Source organism: Rutidosis leptorrhynchoides, chromosome 4 (assembly GCF_046630445.1).
Source record: "Rutidosis leptorrhynchoides isolate AG116_Rl617_1_P2 chromosome 4, CSIRO_AGI_Rlap_v1, whole genome shotgun sequence".
In the NCBI taxonomy this organism is placed as follows: Eukaryota; Viridiplantae; Streptophyta; class Magnoliopsida; order Asterales; family Asteraceae; genus Rutidosis; species Rutidosis leptorrhynchoides.
In genome coordinates, this window is record NC_092336.1 from 13001315 (window position 1) to 13013957 (window position 12643).

Consider the following 12643-nt stretch of genomic DNA (forward strand, 5'->3'; position numbering starts at 1 on the left):
ATATTATTTATATAGGTTATAAATAATATAAAGTGTATGTAACATATGTGTGTTGCATTTTATTTTATAAAAGGCTTATAAAATAAAATACTTACAACTAAATGCATGTATGTTTTATAAATATGTAATAAAATATAAAATAAATGGAAGGGGTGGGGGGCCATTTTTTTGAAGGCTCCTAGGTGCCAACCACCCTTCCTTGATTACTCCATATAATTATGACTAATACACATGCATTGGTGCAACTTTTAACACACTTTTTGACTCTAGCATTTTGAAAATAATACTTGCAATTTCCTCTCCTTTTCTTGGTTGATTTTTGCAAGTAATTAAGTGTCTAAAATCCTAACCAAGTCTTGGGTGTTGATTATTGCTTGTGGGTATCAAAGATTTGAGGCTTCAAGTTAGAAGTTTTCTTCATCTACATCATCTTCTTCATCCTAGTTCTTCACCTCCATTTTGGAGTAGGTATAAACATCTAACTAGCTCTATTTACATTTAAGTGTATTTTCAAGACTAGATCTTTAATGGATTTCAAATTTAAAAGGGTTAAACTTTACATGCATAAACTTGAAATTGCTTCCGCTTTATATATACATATACACACGAATTTATATGTAACAAAATGGGTTTGTGACTTTGTTTATGTATTGAAATCCATCAATGGTATCTAGAGCCAAAGTCTTGTTAATATGCTTCTTGTTTTTGGCTAGTAAACTCACTTTCTTTACAATCTACCAACATGCATGAAAGTAGAATGTAAAAATATTGAGTTTTGGTGGGTGTATGGTGATGGCCGAAATATTTGGTCCCAAAAATGGGTTTGGGATTTCAAGTTTTGGCCATGTTTGATGTTATGTTGTTGTTCACAATCGAGCCTAGGCCATGTGTTTGTTTGGTTGATTGATTTGGTGATTATTCATGGGTGTAATATTCATTCATATGGCTTGTAATTATTTTGTAATTTTGGTTTGTAAAAGTTGTAATTAATCTTGTATTTTGTATGTAATTTGTTCTATTTTGGTTTGTAAAATAGAATAGGTTGTTATTTCATTTTCTAGAAAAATTGTATTAGGATATGATTTTGTAAAATGAAAGTGAAGATTCATGAAGAAGATTACAAGATGAAGTTTTGAAGATTACAAGATTAAGTGGGAGATTTTGGTAAAATCTCTTACTTTGGTTTAACCCCTTAGGTGACATTTGTTTATTGGCTAAACAAATGTCTACCAAAATGGCTCTTGATTGTGAACACTTTGCTATGCATGTTTGTGTATGTTTGTATGTTTGGTTGCTACAAGATCATCACATGATTACACTTGCATAATACATTATAAAATGGTTATAATAAAACATAACAAAATGACACTAATAATTGGTTATTAGACTTGAATAAAATGGTTTATTTAAAAAGGTAATGAAATGGTTAAAACTAGTAATTGGTTACTAAAAGGCACATGAAAATGGGTTTTTCATAAACATACTACACACCAAATGCATGTTGGTGTATAGCACTTTGTTTTCTAAACTAGAATGTAGAAAACCTAAAATCCCTTTACTAATACAAGATAAACAAGTTAAACGCCATCCTTTTGTGGAAACACTTAGACATATTAGGAATCTCATGATGGGATAAAGGTCACCTAACCGTCATGAGTGAACTAATATGAATAAAGTACACTTTGCATGCTTGTGGGATAAAGGTCACCTAACCACTTGTATGTTAAGTCTACATGTCTACACAAGTAGGACGACTTGATTTGGGAATCATGAACTTAGGGTCACCGAAGCATGAGGAACAAATAGGCGTTGATGGGATTAATATGCCATGCAAAAGGATTGCATGATCCCATAACTTAGAAGTTGCAAAAGGATTGCAATTGTCATTATGACTACCTAGCTAAATCAAATGACGGGATAAAGGTCACCTAACCGAAATTTGATTTACCGTTGGATTCTAATATTTAATAAAACAAATTAAAAGGGTATTGTTTATTAAATCCAAATCGATACTTAAAAGAACTTTGTTGAATTTTGTAGATGGCCGCTAATAACAACAACAACATGAACAACGCACCACTTAACTTTAACAACCTATCGTTACGGTCTCTCCTCGAGAAAGACAAACTCAACCATACAAATTTTATGGATTGGTTCCGCAATCTTCGGATTGTCCTCAAACAAGAGGATAAAATGTATGTGCTTGAGGACCCCATTCCCGACCAACCGGATGAGAGTGATGTGGAGGCAATGGCCTCTTACGATAAGTATTGCCACGACTCCCTTCAAGTCTCATGCTTAATGCTTGGGACTATGATACCCGAACTCCAAAAGGATTTCGAGCATCATAGCGCTTACGACATGATAACACAATTGAAGGAGATGTTTCTCCAACAAGCACGTGTTGAGCGTTTCGAAACGGTTCGGGCGCTTCATGCTTGTCGTATGGACGAATCCCAATCGGTTTCATCTTATGTACTTAAGATGAAAAGCCTTATCGATCGTGCTAACCGTCTCAACCTTAACATATCTAATGAGTTAGCCACCGATCTTATCCTTAACTCCCTATCAAAGAGGTTTGATCAATTTGTAATTAATTACAACATGAATGGGATGGATAAGAGCATAGGTGAGCTTCATGGTATGCTTAGGACGGCGGAAACAAGCATGGGTAAAAGAGCTTTACCCGTGTTAGCAATCGATCAAGGTGGGTCTAAAGGTAACACCTCTAAGCCAAAGGTGGCTAAGAGAAAAGGACCCGTCCATCAAGGCAAAGGGAAGGGGAAGATGGTTACCCCAACCATCAACAAGGCCAAGAAGCAAAAGGTAGCCGAGAAGGCAAACCCCAAGGAAGACCCATGTTTCGGTTGCGGTGAGATGGGTCATTGGAAACGAAACTGTCCGGTCTATCTTAAAGAGTTGAAGGACAAGAGGGATGCAGGGCAAACCTCAGGTAATATATATATGGTATATATAGAGCTTAGTATTACTTCTTCTAATACATGGGTATTAGACACGGGATGTGGAACTCATATTTGCAATTCTTTGCAGGGGTTCAAAAGAAGTGATCATAAAGCGGGAACATCAAGTCTCTATATGGGCAATGGTGCAAAGGTGCATGTTAAAGCTCAAGGAGAATTTGTTTTGAAGCTTCCAAGTGGATTGGAGCTTATTTTAGAAAATGTTTTGTATGCACCGGATTTATGTCGAAACATTATTTCTATTTCTCGCTTAAGACAATGTGGTTTCAATGTTAATTTTATTGATAATGATATCCATTTTTCTAAAGATGATATATTCTATTTCAAGGCTACGCCTTCAAATGGAATTTATGAATTGGTTCATGATGATGCATCATCTAATAGCTCAATATACCATACTAGCACCAAGAAACTCAAAAGGGATTTGAGTGATTCCTATTTATGGCATTGTCGCCTTGGACATATAAACAAGAACCGAATGCATACACTTCAAAGGAATGGACTTTTGAAATCAAATGAAATGGATTCGTTTGATGTATGTGAATCTTGTTTACAAGGCAAGATGACTAAAGCACCTTTCAAAGGCACTCATGAAAGGGCTAAAGATTTATTGGGTTTAATACATTCGGATGTATGTGGACCCTTTAAACCCATAACTAGGAATGGTGAAAGATACTTTGTTACTTTCATTGATGACTTTAGTCGTTTCGGATATGTCTATTTACTAAGACACAAGGACGAAACGTTTAAAGCATTCAAAGAATATCAAAACGAAGTACAAAATCAACTCAATAGGACAATCAAGGTACTTCGTACCGATAGAGGAGGTGAATACCTAAGCGATGCCTTCCAAGATCATCTTAGGAGTTGTGGGATCATCTCACAACTTACTCCACCCGGAACACCCCAACTTAATGGAGTATCCGAAAGGAGGAACCGAACCCTAATGGATATGGTTCGATCTATGATGGCTAGAAGCTCGTTACCTCTATCATTTTGGGGTTATTGTCTAAGCTCCGCGGCTCGTATTTTAAATATGGCCCCAACCAAGAAAGTGGAACGAACTCCTCATGAGATGTGGTTTGGAAAACCTCCTTCTCTTTCATACTTGAAAGTATGGGGATGTGAAGCTTATCCTAAGCGTTATGTAGCAAATAAGCTACATGCTCGATCCACAAAGTGTATCTTCATAGGATATCCCAAAGATGACATGGGATATTACTTCTATGATCCATCCGAGCAAACGGTATTTGTAGCTCGGAAAGCGGAATTCCTTGAAACCAAGTTCCTTATGGAAGGTGATGGTGAAAGAAAAATAGATCTTGTAGAGGTACAAGATCAAGCCGATGATACACAATTGGTTGACACTAGTACTCAACATGAGGATGCTGAAAATGATCAAGTGGATGATCAAGGTACACAAGACGTTCGAAGATCTAGTAGGATTAGTAATCCTCCCGAGAGATATGGGTTTCTCGTGGATGGTTGCTATACGGTTGATTTGGATGAACCGACAAACTACAAAGATGCTTTATCAAGGATAGATAAAGATAAATGGCAGGAAGCCATGAACGCCGAGATGCAATCCATGTATGAAAACCAAGTTTGGGAACTTGTTGAGCAACCTCCTAGCTCTAAGCTAGTTGATTGCAAGTGGATTTTCAAGATGAAAACCGACATACATGGAAACTTGGATACATACAAAGCTAGACTTGTAGCAAAGGGTTTCACTCAAACTCAAGGGGTTGACTATGATGAGACCTTCTCGCCTGTGGCAATGCTAAAGTCTATTAGGATATTATTTGCCATCGCTGCTCATTATGATTACGAAATTTGGCAAATGGATGTCAAAACCGCTTTCCTAAATGGATATCTTGAGGAAGATGTCTATATGGCACAGCCCGAAGGTTTTGTCGATCCGAAAAATCCTAAAAAAGTATGCAAGTTAAAGAAATCAATCTATGGGTTGAAACAAGCATCGAGAATGTGGAATCATCGTTTTAATGAAGAGGCAAAGAAATTTGGCTTTATTAAAAATGGTGATGAAGCTTGTGTATACAAGAAGGCTAGTGGGAGCTCCATAATGTTCCTTGTGCTATATGTGGATGACGTATTATTATTTGGGAATGATATAACCACAATGCAAGAGGTCAAAACTTGGTTAAAAAGTTGCTTCTCCATTAAGGATCTTGGAGAAGCACAATATATATTGGGGATTGGAATCTATAGGAATAGATCCAAGAGATTGATAGGCTTAAGTCAAAGTACATACATTGATAAGGTCTTGAAAAGGTTCAAGATGGAAAACTCTAAGAAAGGTTTGGTACCTATTCAAAGAGGAACCGTTCTCAGTTCATCTCAGTGTCCTACCACGAAAGATGAACAAGAGAGAATGAAGAAAGTCCCATACGCATCTGCTATTGGGTCTATCATGTATGCAATGATATGTACTAGACCGGATGTGTCATGCGCTCTAAGCTTGACAAGTAGATACCAGAATAACCCAGGAAATAGTCATTGGACTGCGGTTAAATGTATATTGAAATACCTTAGAAGGACTAAGGATATGTTTCTAATATATGGGTCTGGTGAGGAGGAACTCGTTGTAAAAGGTTACGTGGACGCGAGTTTCCAAACTGATCGAGATGACTCTCGGTCACAATCCGGTTATGTATTCATGTTAAATGGTGGTGCGGTCTCTTGGAAGAGTGCGAAACAGGAAGTTGTTGCGTTATCCACTACAGAGTCGGAGTACATTGCCGCCTCATTGGCAGCTCAGGAAGCTGCATGGATGAAGAAATTCATCGACGACTTAGGAGTGGTCCCTTCCATTCAGGACCCTCTTGAGATCTTTTGTGACAACGAGGGTGCGATTGCTCAAATCAAGGAACCTCGTGCTCATCAAAAGACTCGTCACATTGAGCGGAGATTCAACTACATTAGGGATGAGGTTGAAAAGGGAAAGATATGTATTCACAAAGTTCACACAGATCAAAATGTTGCGGATCCACTCACGAAGCTTTTACATGGGCCAAAACATGAGGGACATGTTTGTGCATTAGGGCTTCGACATTCTAGTGATTGGAATTGATCTACTTTATGTATTGTAACGGAACGAATTAGTTCAAACTCATTAATATAATTATGGTATTAATTTAAATTATGAGTCATGTTCCAATTTAGCATATTTTATCCATGAATAAATTATTATTCTAAATTCCGTAGTTGATCACATTTGTGGGAACAAGTGTGAGGTCTAGACTATTATGAACTTGGATTGGTTAACATTCAAATGGTGAATGTAGGGCAAGGTTGCAACCAAGGTTCATAGATATTTGTGGGACACAAATATTGGAAGACCCGCTCTCAAGATTACTATATGGAACCTTTGTGGTTGATCACATGTAATCTTGAGTAAAGGAGAATATCATTATATCCTCTGACCTGAGACACATATTGGGTTCAGATATTCACCGAATATTGTGCCTTGATTCTTTCCTTCGCTATTCTGAAACATGGTAGTACATAAGGGAGGTTTCAGGTATGGTACGAAGTGTAATGTCTAGGACGTATGTAGTCAAGATGGAATTTGTCCCTCTTATTCGTTGAGAGTCAGATGTCTAAGGCCTGACAAAGTTAAATCTATAAGAGAGTGATCATTCTATGTCTCTTGGATTTAACATGACATCTAGGGCAAAAGGATATATTGAAAGATTCACCTAAATCATATTCGAAATGGAAACTCGAAAGGGATGATGTTATTGAATGGCACTAAGTCATAACATGTTGGGGGTGATGGACGGTCGTTAGGTGGTATCTGTCACTTGCATTAATTCCTTATGTTTCTCGTGCAAGTGGGAGATTGAAGGATTTTCTTGTGCCCGAGAGACATAATAAATTAATGTGGCTTACATGTTGTGATCCAAGTCGGGTCATACCCAATAACAAGCTATCAACACTTTATGTATTTGTTTTGACAATCGGATCATTAAAGCAAATACACGACACTTGAATTTTAGAAATTGGTTTTCTAAAATAAATGCTAGATATAATTATTTGGATAATTATAAGTTACTACATGTTGTATATTATTTATATAGGTTATAAATAATATAAAGTGTATGTAACATATGTGTGTTGCATTTTATTTTATAAAAGGCTTATAAAATAAAATACTTACAACTAAATGCATGTATGTTTTATAAATATGTAATAAAATATAAAATAAATGGAAGGGGTGGGGGGCCATTTTTTTGAAGGCTCCTAGGTGCCAACCACCCTTCCTTGATTACTCCATATAATTATGACTAATACACATGCATTGGTGCAACTTTTAACACACTTTTTGACTCTAGCATTTTGAAAATAATACTTGCAATTTCCTCTCCTTTTCTTGGTTGATTTTTGCAAGTAATTAAGTGTCTAAAATCCTAACCAAGTCTTGGGTGTTGATTATTGCTTGTGGGTATCAAAGATTTGAGGCTTCAAGTTAGAAGTTTTCTTCATCTACATCATCTTCTTCATCCTAGTTCTTCACCTCCATTTTGGAGTAGGTATAAACATCTAACTAGCTCTATTTACATTTAAGTGTATTTTCAAGACTAGATCTTTAATGGATTTCAAATTTAAAAGGGTTAAACTTTACATGCATAAACTTGAAATTGCTTCCGCTTTATATATACATATACACACGAATTTATATGTAACAAAATGGGTTTGTGACTTTGTTTATGTATTGAAATCCATCACCTATAATAGAATTCCTCTTAATATTGAGGTTGTGAGTTTAAGTCCGGTCATAGAAAAAAAAAATTATGTGTTTTTTCTATTATAAAAAAAAGACTATTTATCACCCGTAAGTATAATTCGTACATGACTGTAGATGATCAATTATAAAAATATGGGCTTTGAACATCTAAAATTTGAATAATAAATTAAAATCGTTTTGGCTAGAGGGACACCAATGTGCGCAGTTCACCCGATTATCGATCTCGTCGTTCGGGAAACTCGTCACCTAGAGTTTTACTCGCTAGTAGAGTGGTTATCGCGGGAAGGTTTCCACTAAATCAAAAAAAGAACTCGTTTATTATTTTATAATTTATAATATATTATATTATAAAATAAATAGTTAATAATAATATCATTATTAATTCATGAATAATATAAAAGAATCATTGAAAAGAAAAATAGGAACAAAAAAACAATCGAAAGAGTGAATGCACTAGAATTAATATTAAACTCATGACCTTGGTTCTTATTTGATATATAAGAAGCTCAAACTTAAAATTAAAATCAAAATTGTCTACTTAATTCTTTATTTTATGATATGTTCAAATTTGATCACAAGAACATTCAAACTAACTCGAACCGAACTCTTAACTACTTAGGGTGAGTTTGTTTGCTTCTTAATGGAATGGTTTAGTGCTGAATGTTGAACCATTCAGCATTCAGTGCGTTTGTTTCTGACATCTGAATGACATATGGTGCCCAATGGTTCATAATTCAGTGGTGAACCATTTAGAGATGAAACACTATCTTAACCATTAAGAGCCTAAATTTTTTGTAATTTTCTCCTCAAATCCTATTTTAAACACTTAACTAACAAGTATATTGATTATTTTATTCATGCTACACTTTGATAAGGTAATTTTAATAGTGTAAAACGTTCATTCTAAATGATTATCAAACAGCTTATTTTTATTCAGAACAAACTTTATTCAGAGTCTTTGAATCATTTCAGATTCTGAATCATTCAGCACTAAATCATTCGTTTTTATCAAACGCACCCTTAATTTCGCTTCAATTTGATAGTTTCCATTTTAATTTCGTTTTATATTTTTAAGTGAAAAAATAAATAATACTCCGTAATAATAAATCCACGAGTAGCGTTTTGGTCTCGGAACCCACATGACGTGTACCCGGGGGATATTTTTATGCGTGAAAAATATTGTAAAAACGCCTAAATAAATTTCTACATATATCCAATTGATACTATGACGTATTATTGGACCCAAATTGTCAATTCTGTATTTTTGTTTCACCAATCGTAACCCTAATTGCATCACTGTTGTTCATTCTCAACAATTTCACTAAATCCTTTAAAGCTTTAACTTTTCAGGTAAATTCATCTTCTTATGTTCCTTTAATTGCTGTTTCTATTGCTGTTTAGGTATTCACTTTTGTATGTGTACCATTTATTATCGATTTGGAGTATGATTTAGTTTTGTTTATGCTAGTGGTTTTAATTTTAGTTCTTGTCCGTGGTCCGATAATAATAGAAAATGTGCCTTATTTATTGAGAACGAACCAGCAATTGGTAGTCTGAAATTGTTGCCCCAAAAGAGGAAAATTGCTTTAAACCAACAAAAAGACGATACCAACAGTCACTCTACTTGCAGTGAAGCACATAAATAAATTAAATAAATATTATGTATAAAATAGGTAGAATTATATATAAATTAGTTTAAATTTTGATTTGATCACGAAACCTGAAGGTTTGTTAGATGGAAGCTGCAAAAGTGAAAGTTGTGTGGTTAAAACAATTACAAATACGATTGATCTGGAAATGGATTATGTTAATAAAAATTTGTATCTTCATTTCTACGTTTGTTAGCACAAGTGTACTATTATACCCAATTTCTCAAATCTATTTCACAAATTATAACCCTAATTACATCACTACTGTTCGTCCTCTGCAACCTTACTAAATCCTTTAAAGCTTTAATCATTCATGCAAATGCATCATCTTTTGGTCTTTCAGTGCTTTTTAGGTTTAATTGATTTTAGATTTAAATCAACTACTGCTGAATAAAAGATATATTTTGTAAGTATATGTGTTTATTTTTGATCACTTACTTTTTTAAGCCTTACATGCATCCCTTTAACAAATGTGGTAATGTAGATTATCTTTAGTTTACTGCAACTATGGAAAATGCTTAAGGTGCACAAAGATTTAAAGATGCTCTTGATAAAATGATTTGTTAACTGTTAGACATGTGTCATCTATTGAATGGATTAGACATGTTTTTAGACGTATATAATTAGGCATTTATATCATAACTCTAGTTACTATATTATTCAAAAACGTTTAAATAGTTTTTATTATTACTTAATAAGTGACAAATTATTTCAGATAACAAGACAGGAAACGAGCAGACCTACTGCCAGTAACTGTTTTTGGAAGTTGATAAACAATATAGTTAAAGAAACCATTTATCGTCCTTCTGTTCCGGTCATTAATTCTGCATAAGAAATATGAATGCTGCGGTTAATTTGGGCGGATCTACTACCCAGAATAAGGAGGAATTATCCGGGTTTATATTTATGTGTAGCGGAAAAACTAAACCCGAGTGTTACGTAAACCGTGTTTTTGGACTTCCTGCTAGAAGAAAGAACGTTGTAGAGAAGATCAAACCGGGTACAAAGCTTTTTCTGTTTGATACCGATGTGAAGCTTCTTTACGGTGTGTATGAAGCAGCATCCAATGGTGGGATGAACTTGCAACCAGCTGCATTTGGGGGAAGATATCCAGCGCAGGTAATCCTTATTATCATCATAGGTTGAAACGGGTCATTTTATAGTACGTGGTTGTTCCGGGTCAGTCAGAATTGCAAACTCTTTTTGTCTGATTTTTTAGATAATTAGTTACATTATATGATTACAAAAGCAATGCAATTTAGGACGTTGTATGCAAACAAAAACCCTTGCAGGTTTATCCCATTGACCTGTTCCCTTTTAAGCTAAAGGTATTAGACCCGTTTTTGATAAACATAACCAAAATGACCCATTTTTAAGTTAAACCCTGTCTAGATTTCTACCTCTGCTATGAACCTGTTGTATCGTTTATGTTGTGCCTTATTAGATTAAAGTGCATCCCATCATCTTCTTGTAGTCGTTTGTTCTCAGGTTAGTCACATTTTTGGTTCCTAAATGAAAAGTACAGTTTTGAGATTCCTTGGGCTAAATTTATAGAGATTAAGCGACGGGGAGACTTTTGTTTAACCAATATAGCAAAGTTGACAATTAGTTTTAATATAACTAACAAACATGTGAGTTATGCATGTGTTCTTTGTTCTCAAGAAGAAAATTGGTGACTTTGGTGGTTACAAATGAATTCGTTTATTGTATACAAAGTGTACTTTGTAATTGTTAGGCTTACTCCTCTATTAGATCCTTCTCTATCAAATCTTCCTAATATGGTTATCGTTATGCTGTTATGACATAAGTTTATTAATTTTTAGATAAAATGTAGTTATATATATATATTTGCAGATGATTTATACCATCTTAAATCCCCGCAGGTCGCATTCAAGATTTACAAGGATTGTCTTCCACTCCCAATAACTACTTTCAGAACTGCTATCAAAGACAATTTTCAAGGTGCAAAATTCACTCCCGAACTTAATGTTTACCAGGTATAGCCAATTTTTTAGCATTTGTAATAAAGTTCAGTATTAATATATAATAATCATTACTTTGAACTCGTAACTTTGAACACATCAACATATTTTTACATTTTTCATCTTAGATGGCATTTCAAATATTTGATCTATAATGGAACATTTGAAATTCTAAAATGCAGGTCAGGGATCTTCTATTGTTGTTCAGTCCAATATTTGCACCATCATCTGCCTTACTACACCCTCCAATAGCTACACCTAGTGGTCCCACCGAGCCACATATCCTACATCCAACACTTGCTGCTGAACCCAGACCGTGGGCCCGACCCTCGGCACCTAATGCTGTAACTGGACTACAGGTGCGACCAATAGCAAGTGAACGGCACCTTAATCCCTCATTAACCCGACATAATCGGTATCAACCTTATCGGGTTGGACTATTGCCTAATCATTCACAACAGAACACCAGGCCACAATTTTTTCAGCAAAACGGGCTAAATCCACGTTCACTTCAAGGCCCACCAGTTCCTGTTAATCCATATCAGGTTGTAAATAATCGGCCACCATATATCTCTAATAACGTGCCATATCCAAGGTACATGTCAATTCGATTTATCTTATTATTTCAATTAAATTATTAAATTTAAATATCTTATTATTAGAAATATGTTAACCCGGGTTGGTTCAGTCACAGGTATATGACAATGGCTGAGGTCAACCATGTTGGACATAATGGTTTAGTTCTGCAACCCGTTGTCAACCATGTTGATACACATCATCAAGGTTACAACTATGATTCTCCTCATTTGCAGACTCTACCTCCTTACAGTGTCCCAGCATACGGGCAACCGCAGCCCTCGTATGTTCAAGGACCCACGGTGGTGGACCAAAGTATGCCCGTCTTAACGCACTATTCGTTTGCTGGTGGATTGCTGAGATGAAGGTTGTGTGTTTAATAAAGATTTTCAACGTTACGCGGATAGTTGTAAAATCAGATGACAGTTGGGTAGAATCCTTTTGTATGTTAATGTCTGCACTAGAAATTGAAATAAGTTGCAGGTCAATTTGGGTAGTAGTTTGTAAGGTATCCAGATCAGTAGTTTGCCTGCTGTTTTATACTAGTTGATTCAAGAGGTGAAGTATTGTATGTACTCTTTTGCAGGTCTTGTTTTTTCTTTTTTCTTTTTTTTGGAAAAAAAAAAAACTTGAGATGAAATGATGAAATGGTTATTTGGGCCTTCTTTGACCATCTTAAATTGGTCA

General features: G+C 35.1%; 1 protein-coding gene across 2 annotated transcripts; it reads left to right on the top strand.

The window, feature by feature from the left end:
* Positions 1-8972: 8972 nt before the first annotated feature.
* Positions 8973-12423, top strand: LOC139843759 (uncharacterized). 2 transcript variants are annotated; one of them, XM_071833906.1, is made up of 5 exons: positions 8973-9099; positions 10114-10517; positions 11282-11395; positions 11563-11975; positions 12069-12423. In XM_071833906.1, the coding sequence occupies exons 2-5, from the start codon at positions 10236-10238 to the stop codon at positions 12319-12321; spliced, it is 1062 nt and encodes a 353-aa protein (XP_071690007.1). In that variant the 5' UTR covers positions 8973-9099; positions 10114-10235; the 3' UTR covers positions 12322-12423. The 2 variants fall into 2 exon arrangements, with proteins under 2 accessions (XP_071690007.1, XP_071690008.1); XM_071833907.1 differs by having other exon boundaries at positions 12075-12423.
* The last annotated feature ends 220 nt before the right edge of the window (positions 12424-12643 follow it).

Coding starts and splice junctions, on each gene's coding strand:
- LOC139843759 (XM_071833906.1), top strand. CDS start 10,236: ATGAATGCTGCGGTTAATTTGGGCGGATCTACTACCCAGAATAAGGAG. Junction 10,518..11,281: donor GGGGAAGATATCCAGCGCAG/GTAATCCTTATT, acceptor AAATCCCCGCAG/GTCGCATTCAAGATTTACAA. Junction 11,396..11,562: donor CCGAACTTAATGTTTACCAG/GTATAGCCAATT, acceptor TCTAAAATGCAG/GTCAGGGATCTTCTATTGTT.